General features: G+C 38.5%; 1 protein-coding gene across 1 annotated transcript in view; it reads left to right on the top strand.

Annotated features, from left to right (window-relative positions):
- PRTG (protogenin) overlaps positions 1–24,548 on the top strand; it is an 80,568-nt gene that overhangs the window by 22,806 nt on the left and 33,214 nt on the right. Inside the window, 9 exon segments of the mRNA XM_042039564.1 lie at positions 6,966–7,110; positions 8,108–8,241; positions 8,537–8,674; positions 9,792–9,950; positions 10,536–10,695; positions 11,306–11,553; positions 15,464–15,628; positions 16,640–16,945; positions 17,815–18,003. Of these exon segments, the coding sequence (XP_041895498.1) occupies positions 6,966–7,110; positions 8,108–8,241; positions 8,537–8,674; positions 9,792–9,950; positions 10,536–10,695; positions 11,306–11,553; positions 15,464–15,628; positions 16,640–16,945; positions 17,815–18,003 (1,644 nt within the window).

Genomic DNA, 24,548 nt, shown 5'->3' with positions numbered 1-24,548 from the left:
ACGCTGCCAGGCAACTCGAGCGAATACTGATTTTAAAGTCATGTCTAACAGTTTAGTGTTAGTACCTAAAATCCAGGGATTAATAGCAGCAATCTCCTTGTTGCACATTAAAAGGATTTAGTTTAGTTTGGGATTAGAGTGTACAAGGTGCCATTCTAGCACAGCTTTTCCTAAGGTATCAGTGAGGTGAAGTGAGATAGCTTAAAGACTGGTTTTTCTATCTGTTGCAGTTATGCTATGTATGCACACACACACGTATGGATTTTAAAACTGTGGTGAACTGGTTCATTAATCCTTTAAAATTTATGCTACCTTTAGAAGTGAAATTGTCTGGAAAAGCTTGTTTGAAAGGCTGTTGGAGTTATAGGTCTTTCTGGGACTGAAGATGTGGTTGGGCCTGGGTTAGTTCAAGGACATTAAAATCTGTGGGTACTGGTGTTGGAGCTTCAACCTGTAATCAGGACTTCCTTGTGCACTGGATAAGGATAACGTGCAGTATTCTGCTCTTCTCTCCTGCAGCTACACAGGGGGTGGAACAGGATGGGTCATTATTCTCCTCCCATTTTCCCTCCTACAGGTGTTTCTCAGCATGCAAGTGAGAAGAACAACCACCTTGAGAGCCTTGAGTTATATGAGAAAAGGCATATGAACTGCAGTCCCCTCCCTGGTTTTATTTTCTTGGGGAGAAGGAGAGAAGAGTTGTTTAGTTGTTTTATTGCTATCAGTTACTTTTTGTTAGGTTAGCACAACTCATTAACATGTCAATGTGAGATAGCATTACTGCCAGGGATTATTGATACAGAGAAGGAAAAATACAGTTTTTAAATTCTAGCGTAATAAGTTAAGCACCTGATACAGCATTCTCCAGAATTTTCATTGAGTTCCTAACATGTGGGCAGTGATGTCAGCAGCCTGGATGATTTATCTGATTATTTATTTATTTAGTGGTGCATCTGATTTTGGTTTTTTTTTTTTGGGAAAAAAGCAATTAATTTTGTTCCAATTGAGTTTAAGTATCAGGCTTCAGCCTGGTTTGGTTATTAATTAAAACTAAGTATATTAAACTGAAGTTTTAGCCAATAGTAGTACAAAAACATGCAATTTCAGAATATCTCTTTAAAATGCAGGGTTATAGAAAAAGTGTATTTTTCTAACCATTCTGGCCGAAATTAAAAATAACAGCTGACTTTAGTGAAAAAGTCACACTTGCAGTTTATCAGAGGACTTAAATCTCTGGTAATTTATAGGAATGCCATTATGTTGTTTGAATTACAGTCTTTTATAACAGTCAGAATGAACTGACACTTTTCCTTTGTGCCTGAAAGGGCCAAATGTGTTCTGGATGATATCACTTCCTCTTACAGATGGAACTCCGTTCCTAAATAATAGCCATTAGAAGAAGGAAGATGCCTGTGCAGACAGAGTGAGATCGTCTTTGCAGATGCAGTTGCTTCCCTTATTTGCCTGCTCCGTACCAGTACATTTCCATTCAGCAACCTCACCTGAGCTCCCCATGCTGGAGTTAAAACCTCTTCTTGCTTTTTCTGTTCTTACAAATATACAAAGAAGTATTAGGGAGAACAGGGAGCAATGACTCTCATTAATCGGTAAGACTATCACTTCTCTCTTGAGTTTCCTTTCCCAGAGCTAATCAGATCCTGGCTCTTTTCATCTTTCCTTACAGGTCAGGTTCTTTTTCTCCTGAAATCTCTCATTTTTATGCATCACATTGTAAAAATACTAATTCTAGGTCAAACAACACTTGGTTAAAGTTTTAAGAGTGAGTGTAAGGAATCACTGTGCAGTAGCACATACAGGATGCCCTTTCACAGTAATCCCCTTTCACTTACAGTTATGAAAATCTTTACCCATATTGCTGTATTGTGAACTGTATCTGAACTGTGTATTGTAAGCAGAACTTCAGCTCCAAAACACTTAATTTTTACTAGCATCTCTTGGGAAACTCAGGAGAGATTCACCAATTATATCACTTGATGACAGCCCCAGCACTGTGTACTCCAAATGCCTGTTCAGAAATGAGGAGAAGAGCTCAGTCTGCAGTCTTGCCGTGTGTCTGGATCTGTCAGTATATACTCACACGAAGTTTATTCCAAATCCAGATCCAGACCAAAGTGTGTAATTTGAGCAGCAAATCATTGGAAATGTGTGTCTATATAGCCAAAAGGCATGGCAGAACTCCTTTTATAATCTCTTTTTAAGCCTTGTTCCTACAAGAACTGAGAAACTGCATAAACTCCAAGAAAATATATGCAAATTTGCTTTGGTGTTAAAATGTAATACACATGTATATTTGTTGGATTTTTCAACAGTGTTTCAGAGAGAGTACATCACAAAAACTAGATCAAGAAGAGAAGAGTTGTCATGTGCTCTCCTGAAATCTATTTCTTTGGAAAAAGCCACAGCTTCTCTTTAACATAAATAAACTTTAACAAGTTTATTTTTCTCAAATGAAACCTCTTCACCAGAGAGTTTAAAGAAATTGAAAGATCTTGGCTTCACTTGAAGGGTTAGGGCTGTTGTGAAATTCTCAATAGCATTAACACATGCCTTGTACAAATGGCATTATGCACTTTTGTTCTTTCCACCTTAGCAGTTCATCTCTCTGAGTGGCCATTATCTCTTGAGAAACACTTGAGCATCACTATCATGTTCTCAATATTTGGTGCATTCTGGTTATTTGAAAACTGTCCTACTCTTTCAATTCTGGGTTTATCTTTCATTCTTACAGGTTTTTTATTTTACAGTTGTAGTCCAGTCTTGGGCTAGAGTCAGCTGTGATGAAACAGTAACCAACATGTAAGTTTCTGGAATTTCTTTTGCCTTTAAGAAGTCTCATTCAGAAAATCACATAATGACATGAAGTGTGTTAAGTAGAAAGTGCAGCATGTAAGGAGCAGGTTACTGGATTTGTGTTGCAGCAAGCTTCAGGACTTCAGGAGGGAATGAAGTGGGTGTGTGTTGTGCTTTTTTTTTGCTTGTTTGTTCGGTCTTTTTCTTTTCATAATTAAAGTCAGTGATGGACGGCTGCTGCATTTAAACAAACAAAAGGTGTGAGGCATGAGCTTCTTAAGTTTTACTTTTTCTTACCTTAATAGTTAAATCCGTGTAAACCTGCTTAGGTACACAGAAGGTTTTTACATGATTCAGGATAGTATTCAATCCATGTGCATCAGCAGTGGTTCTCTCATACTGCATCAGTGTGCCACAGCAAGTAATGATTTGGGTTTTGAGCCTGTGGATATTTGCCTCAATGGTAAATGAAGGAACTCGTACCAGAGCTGAAGTCTGATTTCTCTCTGCATAGATAACATTGATAGCATAAATCACACAGTTCTGTCCAGTAAAGATCTTCACACTCAGAAGTAACTATACAAACACATGCACCTATCACATAAATTTCAGGAATTTATACAAGTAAATACAGTTTCTAGTAATTGTCTTCTGCTTCTGTAAGCAACGTTTGGTATCTTGCAAGTTAAAAAGAGTGGGAGCATCAGCTTCTCAGAGTAGCATTAATCATTTTCCTTTGGCTATAAATCTGGGAACAAAATGATTAAATAGACTGGAGAAGAGGGAGTGAAAACTCAAATAAAAAGGCACTTACATTTATTGTGTTGCAAGGTTGTTTTTGGGAGCAGGGTATGTCTCTTGAGACTTTGTTTCTTATCCATTTTATAGAGCTCTGGCGTCTTAACAGCACTGCTTTAATGACTTGTTCTTGGGGTTCTGAGCTGGAATCAGCGTTTGCCAGGAAAATAAGCCTGTTACAAAGAGGTCAGGTTTCATGAGACAGCAATAGACTTGTAAAAACAGATTTTACTGGAACAAATAAAGTCAGAATTAGGAAGATACCAGAAATGTGCATAAAGAAAGATACAGAAGAAGCAAGTATTGAGCTAAACTGATAAACAATAGTAAATTTAAATGAGAGATAAGCAGGGATTTTTTGTTTCTAAAACTGCATTTAGTGACATCAATAAGTTTTTCTGAAGATTTTGTGCAGTTCTTCATAGTTGTGACTTTTGCTGTCTTTAAAGATGAATTTTCAGGGAAAATACATTGTTCCTGATCAGGTGGAAAAATGTTCTTTATATATCAGCTTCAATTAACAACTTGCACTGGACTTTCTGTACAGTGTACCTGAACCTGTTCTTGCTTGCTATTGTGATGGAATTTTGTGTTCTGTGAAATACTAATTGCCCTCAGTTTGCTTTGTAGTTCTTGAGAGTCTCGCCTCTGTCTTTCATCTTCAGCTGTAATGTACCAAGTGCATGGAAGTAAATCATTCTTGTTATATATGTAAATGAAAACCTAATATTATGTTTCTGTTGTCTCACTGTGTCCCTTTAAATAATTGTACCAATATAAGAAAATTCTGGATGCAATTTTATAGTTCCAATGGAGATGAAACTCCTAAAGCTGTGAAAGAGCTTTCCTTCAATAAGACTGTATGATTATCTTCTTGCCTTGTTGCAATGATCCTTTTTCATGCTGCTGACTGTGCTGCAGCTGTGTTACAGGATGGCTCTGAAACTCGCATCACATTGCATTGGTTTGGGTTGTTCTTATCATTTATGCCTTTATTACATTCCTAGAGATTTTATTTTGAAATGTGAGCCAACTTGTCTAGTTTGCTGCATCATACTTTCAGTAAATAAATGAAGAAGGCAAAGCGCTGTATTTTCTGTTAGAAAGTCTGTTAAGAACGGCTCTAGGGAAGTATTATTCTGACTCCAGGTGAACACACATTTGCGTAGGGAGAAATTAGAATGAAGAAGAAGGGAAGGAAGTAGGACAATCTCGATGCCTTTTTTTCCTGTTTCTTTTTCCCCTCCTCTCTCTTTTGTGGTGGAAGACTACAGGAGAGCTGGGTTGCATCAAATCCAGCACAAAGCAAATCCGGACAGTTTGGAGTTATGGGAACAACCTGCTGTATGTGCAGGTTATTTGCCTTTTACTGAGTCTGTTTTGTGCAGCTGAGCTTTTGTAGATAGCCAAAAAACTACAGTGTCTCTTTTTTTACTTCTGATGATTCCTTTGTAATCAAAAGAAAATCGGTTTAAGGCAAGAACTGTTTTTGTGTCTCCCCCAACAGGCTTTAAATGTGAGAGTTCTGTTGTAACACCTTTATGCATGTTGTGGGGGTTTTTGTGTTCTTGAACCTGGTACTGCTAAAAAGTGAAAAAAAGAGCAAAAATTGGAACCTAGTTCTGTTGGTGAGAGGACAGTTCTGTCTGCAGTGAGGGTGGGGAGGGAACAGACTCAAGAGTCTTTGTGGCTGCGTAAACCTGCTGCCAAAAGCACAGGTTGGGCTGTAAAAATGGGTACCAGGAGCATCTCTGCTTCCTGTGTCCTGGGTGTCTGAGCCACATTTGAGGTGCCAGACCTAGTTTACAATGGCCATGGTGTTTGCATCATGTGTTTCCAACAGCTTTCAAGTGGTTTTGCTGTACAAGGTGGTTCTGTTGTCTTGCTATCCACAGTCTTTGGGTGGTCTGTTCACGAAGCTACACACTCTCACTGCTGATATGATTAGGGACACTCATTCCTGTAGTGCTGATGCAGCTACAGGAATGCAGTGCAAAAAAAAGTGGATTTATTCACACCTGGGAAGTGAAATAGGGATATGAGTAATAGGAATCTCTAAGTTGTGTAGTTAGTCCTGTGCTAGGAATTAATTTGTGCAGGGAAGGGAACTCAGGTGAGTTCACATTTCCTTCACACTCCAGTATTAATCTCTTAATGCTGTGCTGTACCATTAAAATGACAGGAAGGGGGAGCACTCAGTAGAATGCCTGGTGTGCATCAGTACTGCCTGTGTCCTCCATGCAGAATGGCATTTTTGAAATGTGTTGGAGTAAATAGGATGAAAAGCTATTGCCATTAATAAACAAGTAAAATAAAGAAATTATTTAAACACAAAGCTTGAATATTCAAGAGATGGGTAACTTTTTGCTGTTGGTTTATCTATTGCAACCATGTTTCTGTATTGTTTATAAAGGAGTAGAAATTTAATTGGAATCTGATTTTTTTAAAAACAAAAAAAGTACCATTGAGTTTACAGAGACTGTTCCCTCTGCAGTTACTGGGGGTGGAAACGTGTGTGAAATTATTTGTTTGAGTTATCCAAAAGGAGTTGCTTCGGAAGAATTGTTCTGTTAGTTGTAAGTAGCAGTAAATAAGCAATTAGTTAGCAGGTTTTGTATTACTTTCCCTTATTTTTTGAGCAAGGAAATCCAACAACTGATCAATTTCTTAGCTGTCTATTAGCTGCAGGGTATCTATTGATCTCCCACTTCAGTTGGCTCAATATTGTGAACTCCTCAAGTTGTAGATGCTCAAAATGACACTGATGCTCTGCACATCAGGAGGCAGTTTGGTGACTGCTCAGACTGTTGGGATAAAAGTGTTCTCACCTGCTTCAACTTATTTTGAGATTTTTTAAAAAAAATTTTTGATTTCTTTTTCTTACCACACATGAACTTGTACAACTCTGCAAATGCTTTATTTTATTAAAGTGAGTCAGGAACCAAATGGTGTTTTGGAAATTTCCTATTGTAGTCAAATTTTTTAATGCCAGTCCCAAACTAGTTGAATTAACTTGAACTTTGTTAGTCTAATAATTGATATGGTTACCAGCTGCATGCCAGTCAATTTGTATTCTTAATTCTATTTGAGCATGTCATATTTATTTTCATTGAAACATTTTTTACTGAATTAGGTTAAAGCAAAGTTATTTTAAGTAAACCTTCAACCAGTGAAAACATGCTATTGAGCTAAGGTGACAAGGCAGTTAGAGCCATCTTTCTTTGCATACAGAAATAAAAGGACTATTTGAAGTATTTCTGGGTGTTTTTACAAGTTGATCTATGAACTAGAGTTTGATTTAACCAGGAATTTTTTCTCACTTTAGTCCGTTAAAATTGATGTTCTCTTATTTTTAGCCATTTCTGCATTTGAAGTCCAGCCACTTTCAACTGAAGTCCAAGAAGGTGGAGTAGCTCGATTTGCCTGTAAAATAACAGCAAACCCTCCTGCCACTGTGACATGGGAAGTGAATAGAACAACTTTACCTTTAATCATGGACAGGTATGTAGAGTTACACATCTTAGAATGTATTTTATTCTTTGCTATCATTTTGATCCTGCTACAAGAAGAAAATCAGAATACTTGCAATGCCATTACATTAAAAAAGTTCCATGACAACTATTGAAATAGCTAGTCAGAGGTATGTTGCTAATGAATTTTAAATACGTGTTGTGAGTGCAGACCAGAGTCACCCACTATTGTCTGCACAGTAATCACTGATCTTTGAACTCTTATTGGTGAATTTTGTATGCAAGTCATCCTCAGGAACAGGAATTGCAGTGGGGAACGGAATGGGTGAACTTTGGCTCTGGGAGTGGTCTGAACTAGTGGGGTTGCTTTCACTGAAGAATTGATGCTGAACTTGTTTTTCATTAGAGGGACAATAAAGAATTATATATACAGAAAATTGGATTAAAACACTTGATACCAGGGAAATTCTATGCAAGGGGTCGTCTCATGAACTGATTAACTTGAAGAATAGAGTCTGCTGTCTGCTAGATTCTTTCCATGTCCAGTTTGTGTTCATTGAAGTGACTCCTGTCCTTTTTGACCTGTAACTCCATTTGAACGTGTCTAAGATACCCAGCATGCAAAGGAAGGAAAAAAGAGAAACTAAAAATTGAAACCATAGGTGGGTTTCTGGGAACTGTACACCAGTTTGCCCATATATCAGAAACTGCTGTAAAAATCATCCAACCTGAATAGTATGAATGTACTAGAAGGCTAAAGAAGGTTGGGATAGTTGATTCTGAGGCTGAGAAAGATCTGCTTGTTGAAAGTAAATTCCTCTGCTCTCATGGTGGTGCTGGGGGGAATTCTGCCTGTAGTTCAGAAAGGCAGGAAGGTGAGTCATGTATCGGGAATGTTTTTGAGTCTCCAGCCTGCTGTTCCCAGGTCAGTGTAGCAATGGCTGTTTGTAAATCAAGGAGTTAATTCCACAGTGGTGTTCACTGGCTGAATGTTTACCTACATTTCTTTTTTTTTGTTTCTGTGGCAGGATAACTGCTCTGCCTACAGGAGTGCTTCAGATCTATGGTGTTGAGCAGAAGGATGCTGGGAATTACCGATGTGTTGCCACGACTGCAGCCAATAGACGTAAAAGCACCGAGGCAGTGCTGAGTGTTATTCCAGGTATTTACCATGTGAGAGTTTTTCAATGGCATCATATTCTTTCTTACAGTATAGCAAAAACACCTAGATGCCTTGACGAGATGTAGGTGTCCCTGAACCACTTGTCCGAATAATTTTGCTTGCTTGTATCTTGTGCCTAGAATATTGTTCAATGTAAGTTTCCACAATTACTGAAATAAGGCTTTTGTGTAAATGTAACTTTCAGCATCCTTTAAAAAAGTAGTTTTATTTCATATTAATTGAGGTTTTGTTCAGCTGTGCTCACTTTTTATCATTTTTGTTTATCTCTGCAAAGCCTCAGAATTGAAGCCTTTTCACAAACCATCTATAATAGCTGGTCCTCAAAACATTACAGCATCTCTTCATCAAACTGTCATACTGGAGTGTGTAGCCACAGGGAATCCAAAGCCAATCATCTCATGGAGCCGATTAGGTAGGTCTTGAAATTACAGCATGTGACCTTCAGCCTGTGGAGAGGAAGTAAAACTGGAAAGAAAGGATTTGAGCAATTAGGTTTCTGTTCTGAAGCTTTGTGTAGTAGGTAACAATTAGTAGGTTAAGGTAGGATGAGTGAAACACTTTCAGTTCCATGCTACAGTACTGCTGTTAAGAAGTCCCGAGTTTTTTGGAAGCTTTGGATTCCTTGATTCTGCTGTCAATCTCGCACTGCCCCCGGCACAGGGTGGGAACAGGGACAGGCAGGGTGCTGACCTCCAGGGATCCCTGACTGGAGCAGAATCAGTGGTGTGGGCAGGTTGTGGTGGCTGCATCCATGAAACAGACCTTTAAGTGTTTCTCCTCCTCTTCTTCTTAGAAGCCCTATGAGAATTGAATTGCACCCAATCAAATGGGCCATTCGGACTATAAATAGGTATAGACAAAACCAGGGTAGTCAGCTTGGGAGGGTAGAAGGAGGAATGCAGTAAGAATATTAACATTGAGCAGAGCATCACATTTTTTTCACGAAAACAACTTATGTTTTCATTCTAACATGTTCAGAAATGTGCAAGTCAGGACTGCACATGTAGAAGCAAACCATGAAAAACTTTCCTACATTTCTCTTTCTAATGTAAGAAATAAACACATCTTTCCTGACTGATTCAGTGGTTCTTACAGAAAAACAAGTAAGAAAAATGTTCACCTAATAGTCATAGAGCATTTGCTGCGAAAATAGGAGAAAATACATGGTAATCAAATATACTAATTTTATCTGCAGCATAATTCAGGAGATGGATGATCACTGTAAAGATGGTGTGTATGTTGGTAGTGATGAACTGAATCATGGTGCCAGGCAGTTGGGGAGGTTAACTTCTAGCTGAGGTGGTGAATTTCAGATATAAACCACTTGAGTAGGTGAAGCCCAACCATCTGAATGGTCAGGAATTAGTGAAGAGCAAATTAAATGCAAAACGGAAACCTCGACTCCGATTTCCTTTGCACCTTTTGACTTTTTTACTCTAATCTAAGCCATTACTGCGTACGCAACCTAATTTAGATAAATTATTGAAATGATCAGCCTTGTTACCCGCTTCTGCTGCTCTCTCAAACAGACCATAAGTCCATTGATGTCTTCAACACCCGAGTCCTCGGGAATGGGAACCTGATGATCTCTGATGTGAAGGTGCAGCATGCAGGTGTCTACATCTGCCGGGCCACTATTCCTGGCACCCGGAACTTCACAGTGGCAATGGCAACTCTCACTGTGCTGGGTAAGCCCGCTTCCATTTTCAGTGTGTTTGAACACCTTGTGTCTGTCTTTCTGAGCTCTGCTGTGTACTGGGCTGACATTTTATCTCAAACATCATGCATCAAGGACTGTAGGAAAACTGCAGAGATTGAACAGATCACAGAACTGTGGCTGCCTTCTTCTGTCTGTTGACTTAGATGAGAAGTGTCAGATACCCAAGATTTGAGCTGTGAACTAGCACTTGGAGATACCCAGGTGCAATGTTTGCTCTGGGAAGACAGGCTTTCAACACAGGAAAGGACCTTGTAACCAAGTAGAGATATGTAACGTGTATCTATAAGAGGACAGTATGTCACAGTCTGGAGTTTGATTTGTTTGTATTCATAAGTGCATGAACAAAAATACTTTCAGTGCAGATAGTGTATCTTTAAACACATGTGCTTTGTTTACAAGGAACGTTCTTTCTGCGCGTGTAGATGTGTATTTGGGTGGCTTGAGGAGAGAGGTTTTAATTTGGAAAATTTAGTAGTAGTAATAGGACTACTGTCCTTGCATTTGTAGGGGCTTGGTTTATTAATTATTTTTTCCTCTTGTAACTTATCTGTAGCTCCACCTTCATTTGTGGAATGGCCAGAAAGCTTAACAAGGCCTAGAGCTGGTACTGCTCGTTTTGCTTGTCAAGCAGAAGGAAATCCTGCCCCCAAAATTTCATGGTTAAAAAATGGAAGGAGAATACACTCCAACGGTAGAATAAAAATGTACAACAGGTAAGACTGCAATTGCTGTAGGAGAGCTGTGCTAGTGATGTGCTACCAAAAGATGACATTCCAATAGCTAAATATAGCCAGTCAAGATATAACTCAAGTAAACCTGAAATTGGACATTAAATGTAGTGATGGATGCACATTAATCAATACCTAAAGTAAGTAAAGCTTATGTGATAATTGCCTTACCTGGCAGGGAGGGTGGTGGGCAGGACTGGACTAAAGACTTTCACCACAGAGTTGCTTTAGATTTACACAGTAGCAGAATCTTGCCACTACTTCTGTTGAGTGAGCAGCTTATATTAAAGAGTTGGTTCAGGAATTACAAGCTGAAGGTTCTGCTTTTTGCAGGGAGGGAATAGATGTGCAGCTTTGTTTTCACTGTGCCTGGCTTTGGAGGCACGAACAGAAACATGGTGGGTTTTGCAGAACACTTCAAGGTGCTAAATTTCACTGCTGTGCATCCATTGCTAATAGAAGAATTTGTGGCATGTAAGTAAATTATGCTAAATTTAGGAAGCAGAGGCAAACATAACTGTTGTTGCATTATGTGGAGCTAAGTTTATCCAAGATGTGAGCTTCTTTTCCACCTTTTTCTTCCTTTTGGATCCAGTAAATTGGTAATTAACCAGATCATTCCTGAAGACGATGCCATTTATCAGTGCATGGCTGAGAACAGCCAGGGCTCCATTCTCTCCAGGGCCAGACTCACTGTGGTTATGTCAGAAGACAGGCCCAGTGCACCTTACAACGTCCATGCTGAAACCATGTCGAGCTCAGCAATCCTGCTGGCCTGGGAGAGGCCACTGTATAATTCAGACAAAGTGATTGCATACTCTGTGCATTACATGAAAGCAGAAGGTAAGCAGTTTGATTTAAATGCCATCTAATGATTTGTATGTGATAAGGACTTGAATGTCCTTGCAAAGACTGTCAGATTTGAATGGTTCACATTCAGGGCTGCATCAGAGCATTCCAGCATATAAATGCATACTGTAATCAACAGGCAAGCTTGGGGAAAAACGCTTTTGCCACATCCTCTCATTTGTGGGACTGTGTTCTTCCGACGTACCTGTGTCTGATGGCTCCAGTGAGCAGATTCTGAAGTTAGGAGTGCACTTTGGAACCTGGGGCCTCCATAGTGCTCTCTGGACTTCCCTCTATCCTCAGCAGCAGCTTCTGCCTATTCTCTTGTGTGTGTGCTTGGCAGGGAAGAACAGAGCATACAACAGACTCCTGGAGGCTTACAGAGTTGAACTTCTCAACACAGACTGCTCTTTTGTTTAGATCTCCAAATTTTTGTGACTCTGCTGGCTTTGATATATTTGGAGTAGAATAGTTGATACTTTGTCTTAACTACCTTCTCTTAAAAGGAATATTGGCCAGCTGGTAAAATCTACTCTTCTTTTACCCCTTGATGTCCTGTAATGAGAAAAGTCTACTCAAACACAAGTGCTGAATTTCCATGAATGGCTTATCCCAGTCTCTGGAATGGTATACAAGTTCCTGTATAGAAGGGAATGGATAGTTGGAATAAAAAATGAGCAACTAGGCATTTTAAAATCCCTTAATATTGTGTAATGCTTAGCTTTGAGTTAAGGTAATATAAGGTGGTAAGAAACAGCCACTTTTCGAAAGCAGGAGCTGGTGTCTTACTGATTTGGAAAATTCTTAGATGCATGGCTTCAAGTAAGCTGCATTGTAGCTCTGTTTTCTAGGAGTGATTTCAGTTTCCATTGCTATTCAGTAAGTGGTTTATTCAAGGACAGGACTGCAGATGCTCAGCTCTGTGTGGAATACCAGCCTGCCATCTGCTAAGCAGAGGACAGGAAGGACAGCTTAATTAATCTAATACTGATGCAGGAATAGCCACGTTTGCTTTTGCAAGTGGGATATTTCAGGACACAGGAGAATTTTGTCTGAAGGACGGAAGGAAGGAAAGAGTTTTAAAAGATAATGAGAACAAGAGGTGTGGGAAATTACCCCCTACTCTTTCAGTCACTGAGGTATTGTGCTCACAATCCCCTCTTAAAGCTAATATGAATAAAGTCACATTGGATAAGTTATCTGGATAATTGTAGGGAGCAGAGACCATACAACTTCAAAGAAAACTGGGAAACTGTCCTTAGGGAAGTGTGTATTTGTGCAGGAAATACTCTTGCACAGTAGTGAAAGGAGTTATCTTCTGGAATATACTTTTTGCAAAAATCATTTTGCAGTCCCTACCTTATTTGCTTGCTTATCCAAAGGTTATACTTTATGAAATGAGATTGCAGCTTGTCTTGGTTTAAAAAACAAAACAAACTTCAAACAAAAGCAAGCAACCAAACAGAAACCTCTGATTTATTTGAACTTTCTCAGATACCCATTTTTTTTAATCTTTTCTGACTGCCTTGTGATATTTATCTTATTTAATGTAATGTTGTTGTACATCCTTTCACATTAGTGAAAAAACCCACATAAGGAGAGTGGAGAGAGCTGTGTAAAGAGGAGTAATTATAGTGGTGGGATTCAAAATGTAGGTGATCTGCATGCATTTTAAATTTTGTAACATGATTGCGTAGTATCAGAAGTTTGCATCAAAACATAAACCCCACTTTTGTTTTATAGAAAAATGTTGAGCTTCAAGGGCTAGTGGACTGCACTTCTGTAAAAAGAATAGCTTTCTAAGTGATAGAATGATAGCCTGCAAACCTTTCAGGAGATGTTGCACTCCCACAGAGGCATTATTGAAAGTCTAGGAAATGCCTTTGTGAATAATTATTGCATCAGCAATCTCTCTAATGTAAATTCAGAAACATTTAAAGAAGTCCAAATTAAATATTAAGGAAAATCTTTTGCTGACATTCACACCATATCGGGTCATAGAAGTGCTAACATAGACTGTTGACATAGTCAACATCTTATTTACTGTCTAAGAATTCTAGATAATTACATATTAGTGTAAATGTTTTGTATTAATGTATTGCTTTCATTATTGCTTTCAGCTTATCTTTCCCCATTCTACCCTCACACCCTGTTTCTGACCCTAATGTAGGTTAAAAATTATCTCAGATATATCTGACTTTACTAGATTTTATCTTTGCTTGAAGCTTCTTATGAACATAAAGGTATAAACAAAAAAGTTACAGACATATTTCTCTCTTTAGTTAGGAACCTCATTTGCAAGTGTGAGTAAAGAACATAGTATTGCCAAAGGAAAACAGTGCTTGCCAAGTCTCCAAAGTTGTACTGATGTTTATGATTCCATAAACATTAAATAGAAAGCAGAACTGGATAATGCATCCATCATATGCAGTTTTAAAGAGTTTTTTTGTAGACATCACAATGTGGTAGGTGTTTTGAATACAAAAGATACCATCACTTATTGTTACATTTCACAACTCAAATACTCTGATGTTTCACTGTAAAAACAAGTTCAGGTTCTCTTCTCTAGATAAAAAAAAAGTTAGTGTTTTAATCAAGCTAGTTGAAGAAACTAACAGGTGTGGGTTTTGTGTGTTTGTTTTTTGTTTCTTTTAGCAGAATATTTTACATTCAAATCAGGGTCATAGTAGCAAGAAGAATAAGGGTCTGATGAGCGTGCATGTTGGAGTGTGTTAATTCCTTGTTAGTGATTTAGAAAAGGCACAAAGGGAACACTGATTGTGGTGGAAGGCAAGCCTTGTTCTCTATTGTGGCTGTTTCATTAGGGCCTCTGCATGAGGCCTAGCAATCCATTCAATGAGAGAACAAGTCCTTTTAATTTGAGCTCAAGGATCTTGTTTAGCAGGTCAGAAATCGTGCCTTGCAATTCCTAATTAACAAGCCATTAACTAGTCTGTTGTGAGATGCTTGTAATCTTGTCTAATTAAAATGCTATCAAGTTAATTCATAAATGTGGGAAAACTTAATGGTGGAATTTGCCTTTCGTTTTGTTTATAAATTCCGTTGTGAAGAGGAGGAGCTGGCTCTTACAGAGTTTTGATTAAGTTGACGTGCACTTGGTGTGAATTGTTCGTTAGCACAGCAGCTTTCACCACACTTGGTCCACTTTATAGCTTTCCTCTATAGGAATAAAGCCCAACAAAGACAAGGACTGCTGCATGCATTGCTATGCGTATTTTCGTGTGAATTGCTGGCAATTTTTTTCTTTTTTTCTTTTTTTTCTTTTTTAACAGCTTGCTAAGGAGCCAAACATTTTTGAAGCTTATTCTGGTCTGTTCTTATTGGCCTTTTTCCAAATTAAAATAAAAAACGTGTCAATCAAATGTAATAGAAGTTGCATGGCTAAAATGAGATCCTTTTGCTGAATAAATTCTTTCTGTTTGTTTCTTTTGGGGGGCAGGAGGGTGTTTGTTTTGTTTTTGATGGAGTGGAGCCCTCACATTCCTCACAGTCTGCTATAGAAAGGCTCTGTAAATAGGTTTTGAAAAAAAATCCTCACTCTAAACAAATAGATTTAGAAGCTGGGTATGAATGATAAGGCTATTAGAGCTTGTCTGTTGTGTTACTGTACATTGGGCACAGTTTGTTGTGACTAATGCTAAATAGGGTTTAGAGTTGCATTCAGCATCCCTTATTGAGGAAAATCCTGAAACACCACAACCTGTACTACAGCAAGACACAGTTACTCCTGTGCATAAAAGAGCTTTTGCTTAATAGGTTTGAAAAAATAGAGGCAGGCTGGGGAAGCACATGAAATTAACTTTGTAAGATCTTGAAGCCAAAATACTGTGATGTTTGAGGCTTTTCAGGAATTTTTGTTTGTGTAACCTTTGTTTTATACCAGGTTTAAATAATGAAGAGTACCAAGTGGTCATTGGAAATGATACAACCCATTACATTATTGATGACTTGGAGCCAGCCAGCAACTACACCTTCTATATTGTAGCTTATATGCCTTTGGGAGCCAGTCAGATGTCGGACCATGTGACTTGGCACACCCTCGAAGATGGTAAGAAATTATTTTGGTGAATGTTTTTATGTGCACTGAGTCGAATTGTGCAGTGGTAACAGTTCTTGAGGGTCTCAAATTTCTGTTGATACCAGTGAGACTTCTGGGTACCACAGTACAAGACAGCCAGCTCATGAGAGGAATGAGAATAAAATAACATTCCGACAGGGCAACAATGTGTATTACACAGAGTCTCTTTCTCTGTTGAAAGACATTTCATTAAATCACGTTAATAACTATTCTAGGTCTTTAAGCACTTCCTTGATGATGAGAATTTGACAGTAGCCTACGGTTGGTCTCTGATGCTCTCTTGGGTATCTGAAATGTGGATCAAACTGCACACCTACTACATCTTTTGCAAATTTTGTAGGGAAATTTGAAATAAAAATTTGCTGTACAGAAAAGAATTTAACCTTTTGTTTTAGTTTGGGGTTTTTTTGTGTCTATGTGCCTTTTTTAGTAGAATCAGAATTTTGTGAAAGACCCTGCTGAATTATTTCTGTGCAATGATTTAATTAATCTGAACATCATGGGAGCAACAAACTGTTTAGTGTAGATCATTAGAACTGATTAATAAATTCTGACAGGGTTAAGCTTTGGCAGCATGGAACATTGCCATTTCTTGCTGTCTGCCTGTCTCTTTGTCAGAACCCTCCTTACATGGGTGGTGGAAGAAAACATGCACCAAGTGTTCGCCAGTGCAGGTTGTTGTCTGGGCTCTCGGTTGGAGCTGCTGCATCTAACCTTGACAGGCAGTGTGTCAGACCAGTCAGGTGCTGATTGCCTTTGATTACTGCTGGCAGCAATAAGAAGAAAATGTTGAGGGCCTTGCAGAAAAATGTTTGCTTAAGCTGTGCCGCATGCAGCAGGTGAGAAGTGTCAAGTTATTCTTAAACAACAATCTACAGAACTTGTTGGCTTATTTAGTTTTACATTACTGACACGTCATTGTAGGCTGAGGTATCAGACAAGCATTTTCTGTCATTTACCTCTTTATCTTTGCCTTTTTAGTTCCCTTGAGAGCTCCTGAAATCAGTTTGACGAGCAGGAGTCCTACAGATATTCTCATATCTTGGCTGCCAATTCCTGCAAAATACAGGAGAGGCCAGGTTGTCCTGTACCGTCTGTCATTCCGCCTCAGCACAGAGACCAAAATCCAAGTGCTGGAGCTTCCAGGCACTTCAGATGAGTATCTCCTTGAAGGCCTGAGGCCTGACAGTGTGTACTTGGTTCGTATCACTGCTGCAACGAGGATTGGCTGGGGAGAGGCGTCTTTGTGGACCTCACACCGAACTCCCAAAGCTACAAGTGTGAAAGGTAATTCTTAACATACTTTGCACTGAACAACAACGCCTTTTGGGGTGGTTGGATTTTTAAATTTTCTTTTTAATTCCAATTATACAGAACAGAAGAAAATGAGTCTAGAAGCTAAAACATTTGAGCAGCTCACAAACATGAACTAGACTTTCCTGTACCATTTTGTCCAAAGTGAAATACATTTCTGCAAACTAGGACACTACAGATTAGCACTGTAATGTGCTAATAAAGGATCTGAGTTGATGCATGTATGTCTGTATTATAAAAAAATGCACGTATGTTTTGAATATGCAAATTAATATTTGAAGTCAAATTTGTTATAATTGAGCTTTGAATTTCATTATTTTTTAGTAATGTCATGCAGCAGTACATTCAACTTTGCACAAATAGATTGAAAACTATGCAGATTTGAATTTTTAACTCTATTTCTTAGCTGTAATCCACACCCTTCTGCTTTGGATTTGACTGAGTTTTGATTACTATAGTGAATTATTAACACTTGATGAAGTGCGATGGTGTTGTTGATCATATTTGCTCTGGCTTGCTTTAAAACAGGAAATAACTTTGTAATTATCTTTGAAATGTTTTCAGTTTTGCTTAAAAATAACTACCTCATAAATTTATTTATTTGAGAAGATGAAGAATTAAAAACTGTTTCTATTATGTTGTATTCTAAATTAAGTTGTTCAGTTTAGGTTCTAGGGAGTCAGACATCATAAGAAAGAAATAATTACGTGAATACACAGGTGAGTTAGAATAAAAGTCTGGAGTGAAGTTTGGACTGATGGACATACAGATTTTTGCATGAAAAATAGCTGTTTCTGCCATATAAGACTATGATATATATATATATATTTATTTGAAACCAGCCCCAAAGTCTCCTGAGCTGCGTTTGGAGCCCATGAACTGCACAACCATCACAGTGCAGTGGCAGCAGGACTCTGAGGACACTGCAGCTGTCCAAGGGTACAAACTGTACTACAAGGAAGAGGGGCAGCAGGAGAATGGACCGATTCTGTTGGATGCCAGTGACCTGGAATATACTGTCAGTGGTTTGGGTGAGTGTGTAAAATATTTCTCAACTGTTTTGGAAGACAATGACACCTTAGAGAGCTTAAATCATTAGACCTGTAAGGCAACAGAGTTAGGTTTGGCCACATATTTTCCCAGCAATAAGCTCTGCAAGCTTGAGTTAGGCTGCTGAGGGAATAATCCTCTCACAAAATACGTGTTGCACAACACTTAGATAACCAGATCTTGTAAGTCTTGTGTAAGTTGGAAGGACACCCAACTACTTATCACAAGCTACAGAACTTAGTTAGTAAATGACATGTCTTTTTAATATTCACTTAATTATGGAGGTTTTTTCTTTTTTGGTTTTCGTGGTCTAGGAACAGTGAAAGATTAATATGAAACACCGAAGATTTTTCCCTGCTATTTTTAGCTTATTTCTCTCTTGTAGCCTTTGTCACAACTGTACTGCATGACAAGCACTACTTGTTCAACATAGAAGCAAGTGGCTCTTGTGCATGTTATAATCCTGTTAATATTTTTAAGGAGTACTGGTAAATATTTGCAGGACTGAGCACAAAGATTAGGGCACAGAGCTTGCTGAGTCCCACTGGAGTCTTTCCATTAATCACCTGACTCTGTTTCCTCCTGTAGCTCTTGCAATGTGTATTAGTACAGAGGTGTTGGGATCATCCCTAGGTAGAAGGTACTTGGTTTATGTACAGAACTGAGAATTTCTTTCATCAAAAGATGTGATCTATCACGTAATCAGCAAAAGTAATATAGGACTTGAGACTTGCTTTTTGAAATGTGTTGAGATAATTAGCTTAGTGATATTGTGGGGAATTAATCTTGACTAAGTTATCAAAGTTGACCTGCAGTCTTAACTAGGTGAAATGGCTTCTTGACCATGCTCAGATATTCTCATCTGCTGCATACAGTTGAGATACAATTTCAGGGGAGATTTGAGAAGAGCATTCTGGTCTGTTAACTGGACAACTGACCATCTGTGACCATTTCTAGCCAGAGCATCTGGCAGTGGCTGACTGTTTAACAGAGTTGCAAGACAAAAGAGCACTTTTGAGAGCACAGAAAGGATGTAGTGTCTGTGTGTCCTAGGACAGAAATGCATAAATCTTTTTCTTTTCTTATTATGCAATACAAAGCTGTAATTTAAAACGCGCAAACTTATTAACAATGTGAGCTACGTGATGTGGATTTTCTCAGAACACTAATACTCCTCAGATGAAAATACTGTTTTACAGAATTATATTAGAATGTGTACTATCTGTGTGGTTTTGTTGGTTTTTCTTTCCAGTGACCATGTAGGCAGGTGAGAAAACGAAAGAAAAGTGAGCTTGGGAAATTACAACTTTCACATGGTCACAGTTAACTGAATTGCAAGAAGGAATAATTCACATGCTTGAGTTAGCCATTCAGTCATGGTGCACATGATGTGTTGAGTGTTTACTCTTTATCGTAATTCTCAGTATCTAAATATGGTGACCAAAACATGATGCATTCCATATAATCTGATTGCTGTAATTTATATTTTTCGCATCTACATCACTTGTGCTGCTGTAGGCTAGTTTCACTGAAGAGTAGTTTTTTTAATAACTTCAGTAGAAGTCATCTCTCTTTTTTTAAATGGGATTTATTGAGTTATTTGAAGTGTATATCAAATATGAGTTTTCGTATGTAAGTTTCTTTGCTGGTTTCTTTTTTGTTTGTTTGTTTTATAGCATTTACAGTAAAAGGCATTCATCACTACAGCTACAAAAGACTCAGCTCAGGAAAATTGATTAGGTCATGATTTTCCACTGCTAAAATGATTACTTACACTGCAGCTTGGAAAGTTCGCACAGACTTCTCATAGCAATAGTGCCTGTCTGACTACTGTGTTTGCCCATTGCCAAGCTGCCTGTTGGAAATACTTGTGCATGCCAAATTATTTCTTAGAAGACAGTGCACAATCAATCTACTGCCTCTGGCAGCTGCACATGTGGAGAATGTAGCAGGTAGAATTGTAGGCAATACATAAACCCACAAAGACTGTAGCAACATCCATACATTAAGAAGGGATAGGTTTGTTCATCTTTTTATTTCTTGTTAACAATCTAAGTAATTTGGAGCAGTACATTTATTTACTTAGGCATTTAAAAGTTTAAAATATTAGTTATTAGGAAATGGTCCTCCCTGGTACAATTTGAGGTGAAACAAGGCAAGCCACCATGCTGGGTTTTGTGACTATAGTAAACTGATTATGAACTGGACAGAGGCTTTGAGGACTGATATTCTGTCATCCATTTGCCTCTCCTGAGGATACTAAACTACTGATTTATTGACAGAGTCTTTAAAATAAATGTCTTCATTATGAGCTCCAGGAATTAGTAGAATACTGCAAGTGTGAAACTTGAAGAGGAAAGGTGTGTGTTAAGACTTTTGGTGTCATATAAGTCAGATAATATGGTCAAAAGGAAAGGTTATTCCTAATTTGAAGGAGTATGCTCACAGTCCTAGGTGCTTCCCAGTGGCAAAGAGGTTTCATAATGCAGTTTCTCAGGCATTGTGTGTTGCCACTGAATTTATATGGATTCCAAACACTCCCTCGTCATATCTTTGTCATGACCTACAGCTGCCCTACTATTCCCTGTTCTTTTGCATGGTTAATAAAATGCAGATATACCTGTAGTGACATTTAGAGCATGTCAATACATCCATGGAACATTATGCAGATGTTGGTACAAATGCCAGTTGTGCAAGATCTGTGTATTTAAAAGAAGACATTTCACTTACCCTGTGGCAATTGAAGTGCATCACAAAACGAGAAGTCATGATAGTCTCTAATCAAAGAGAACATTAGCATTGTTATTACAAGCACTGTTGATTGCTTTGTTGTTGATAGCTTTGATAACTACTGTAAATGACTGCGAATGTCTACAGGACTCTTGATGGATAATTATGATAGATAAAGCAGAATCAGCAATGCTAGTGTGAAATAGATTACAATTATTGAACATGAAATGTAGCAATATGAATATTATGCTTCATGTTTTTAGTCTTTTGTTGGTTCCTACCTTGTTTTCTGAGAAGTGACCTCTCTTTCTCCAGTGTAGGTCTACCCAATTACTTCTGTGTATTTTTATACTGGATTATTTAGCATGATAGTCACCACATAAATAGAATTAAATGAGCTGATCATTTATTGTTAAAATAAATATCCACAGTTTCACATAGACATTTGTTTGTGTTAAAGGTCTTTGCATTTATTTTTCAATAGCAGGCTGTTTCCTAGTCCAGTGTAAAATTCTATTACTTGAATTTGCCACAGGAGCAGACCCTTGGGTGCATACCATGCATTTTTACCTCAATTTTTAATTCCTCCATTGCTTCCTCCTGATCTAGAAATTTTTCCCTCCCAGAAAGTCTTTCATTGTGAGACTTGATAAGTCTGCTGGTACAGGTTCTGTTTCTGTATTGGTTCAGAATGTGTGTTCAGAAGTTGAAGTGAGTTTTGCTGGTGGAAGAGTTGGTTCGGGAACCTTCTCACTGTGCAACAGGAGAGGGATTGGCAAAACTTGAAAGTTAAAACAAACAGAGTGTCCAGATAAGCTCATCTCCCCCTTTAAATGTGTTCAGATTATTTTTTTCAAAGAGTATTTTCAGCATATGTGTATGCATCCGTGATGTTGGTATCACTCCTGTGCTAAGTGGAGTGTTTGCCTGTCAGATCTCACTGTATTTGCAGCTGTATCATTGGTAGGAAAGTGGAGCCTATACAGGGATGGCAATGACTTAGAAGAACCCATCTGAAGCTGATCTGGGAGGATAAAATCAAACTGAACTCCTTGGTTAGCAAAAGCAAGAAAGCGTGATCAGTTCTGATGCTGTAACACAAGAACTGTTTTTCAGGCTGCCTGGAAATCTTCATCTCTGAACTTCATTGTTCAGTTCTTATCATGTTGGTAATTAATTAAATGAATGCCACTGGTGATGGGGGGTTGCAACGTGTTTGTGTGCCTTTAGCCTCCAAGCCTTCTATGCTTGGAAGAAGGGACAAAAGCAAGAATTCACTCTGCTAGTTCATTCTTCCATGGCTGCTGTGTGGGAGCTGTACCACCCTTGGCGCTGGCAGTTACAGTGAGGGTTTCAGGAAGTTGCACTTTGGTGACAAGGCAGACATAGGGTCTCAGTAAATGCACCCGAAACCCTGAGGCCAGGAGGTACTGGCAGAGATGTGCCCGTGTTCTGTAGGTGCTCTTTTGTTTTTGCTGCACGATGATATCAGAGTAACTTCTTTCACTCAGACACCTTAGGGGATGGAAAAACGAGTCTGTTTGCTTTGGTGAAAATGCCTTGAGCATGGGAGCCCACCTTCCTTGGCCTTTCCCTGGAGAAGGCCCCTCCCCAGGACAGCCTGTGGAGTGAAGTGTCCTGTGCTGGGAGCACTGCTGGCTCCCCAGACCTGGGGCTGCAGGGGCACTTGGCAGAAGCTGCCAAGTGATTGGATGGCCATGAAATGGAGTGTATCTGCATAAAAGAAATCATTAAACTAATAAATTGGTTGGTGATTCCTGAGAGGCTTGGAGACACTCCAGGCTTTCTCGCTGGGAAAGCTTCTCCTGTGCTGGTAAGGGTCATCTAAGCTGTTTAACATGAGGTGCATCATGACCCTGGTACTTCTCCTGTTACCCCAGTTTTACATTACCCATTGGCATTTTTCCCTGCCCCAATCTAGTACTTTTGGAAAAATAATTTAATTCTGTCAGACTCATGCCTGTGATATACTCCAAAAGGTCTGGTCTTAATCAGAAAAGCTTCTCTGTCTGAAAACTCTTCTGTGTTCTGCCTCTTCCCAGTTACAGAGAGCAGAAATAAAGAAAAGTGCATTTCCCTGTGTTCCTTGACTTGGACAATATTTCCAAGTGAAGAATTTGTCAAAGTCTAAATGACACAAAGGCACATTTTGTGACCCTGCATGGCACTCCCCTTTGGAAAGGGAGCTTCTACTGAAGAATTAGCCAGCTACTTACTACACTTAGGATTCCCCCAGAGACTTGGCCTTCAGTTGTTTAATTTCCCTGGGATCTATTTATATTGTGTTACAGCCATGACTGTAGCTAAGCTTTAGTCCAGGGCAGCAAAAATGACAAGGTCATTCAACAGTCTATAGAAATTGAGTAAGGGTGTGTAAGACGAGTCAGTGCAAAGAATTCCTACAATTAAGCTGCCTGATGCACATCACCCAAGCATCTCTTGTAATGATTCTGTAAAAGTGCTTTAAAGTTTTGTAAAGCAGTTGATAGGATGGTCAGATAGGACACAGTGGTTTCATTTGCACCATACTGCAAATGAATGTGCTGAAAAATGTATGTTTTAAAAACTTAATGGCATCTCTGACAGTGTTGATGCTGTCTTTCTTAAGAACTGCAAATGCTGAAGTACTGAGAAGGAACACTGTAACTGCATTTCATGTGTTAATGTAGTTATTTCTGAAAGCTGGGGCTATAATTTCAGTTTTATCCCGTGCTTTATTGATGTCAAAATGTAGTCTCACATACTTGTATCTGACAGTTCTGGAATACTGAAAATTGCATGTGTGGGAATTGATATTGCTTTTTGTTTGTAAGTTACTATGGAAATTTAGCCTGGAATTCCCATACAAATTCAAGCAGCCAGGCATTCCTACAGTTTCATGAAGTGATGTGAAAGAAACACAGGTCTTTCTCGAGAAACACTTTTTAAAAAAAATTTCGTTGTTAAATGTTTTCAAATGGCATTAAAGTAAATATAATTTAGTATAACAGATATACTTTTTTCTGCTTGTGGTATTGTACATCAGTTCAGACATCCACAGTTAATGAAATGCTGATTTGAACAAAAGACAGCTCTGTTAAAAAATAATTGGAAATTGCTTTAGTTCTTAATAAAGATGAACTAAAAGCTCAGTTTTCTTAATAAAGATGAACTAAAAGCTCAGTTTTCTTCTTTGGAGAACCAGATGATTGCACTGTCTGCTGTATATATTGTAGTCATTATATTTACATTGTTACATAGTGGAAAGTGTGTAATAGCTCAGTAGGTGACCAGGACAAATATTATCATTTATTTCCACTGTTTACAGCTGGGTCAGTCTAGTGTTTACTCATGCTGATTACATCCTTAAACTAAACCTCTTATCTGTCAATTCTCCTGATTGTGTGTAACAGCCTTGCTACTACTACTTATCAGCTAAAACATAAGGGATTTGCAGAGAGAGGGCAGGAAGAATCAGACAAATTGAACAGGAATAAAACAAAAAGCCCTAGAAGTAAACTGGGTATGTTTAAAATCAACCTTTTCCTCAGCTGTGACCCCATTTTCTTTCCCAGACATGGCAGATTATGTATATTTCTGGTTAAACCCAAGCTCTTGCCTAGTCCTGCTATGATAGTGCTTCTATGGCACATCAATAAACAAGAGACACACATTCCTTGCTCCATAATCATGAAAGACAGACCTGTCACCACTCTTAAATGAGTCTGTCTTCCAAATGCAGACATGGCATATCAGCATATCATTTTTTCCTGTTTTTTTTCTCTCAGGTTTTGAA

Source organism: Corvus kubaryi, unplaced genomic scaffold, assembly GCF_017639235.1.
Source record: "Corvus kubaryi isolate FWS band 111438036 unplaced genomic scaffold, C.kubaryi_AGA036_p1.0 37394, whole genome shotgun sequence".
Classification (NCBI taxonomy): Eukaryota; Metazoa; Chordata; class Aves; order Passeriformes; family Corvidae; genus Corvus; species Corvus kubaryi.
The sequence above is the reverse complement of the archived record's forward strand: the minus strand, read 5'-3'. Positions and strand labels throughout refer to the sequence as shown.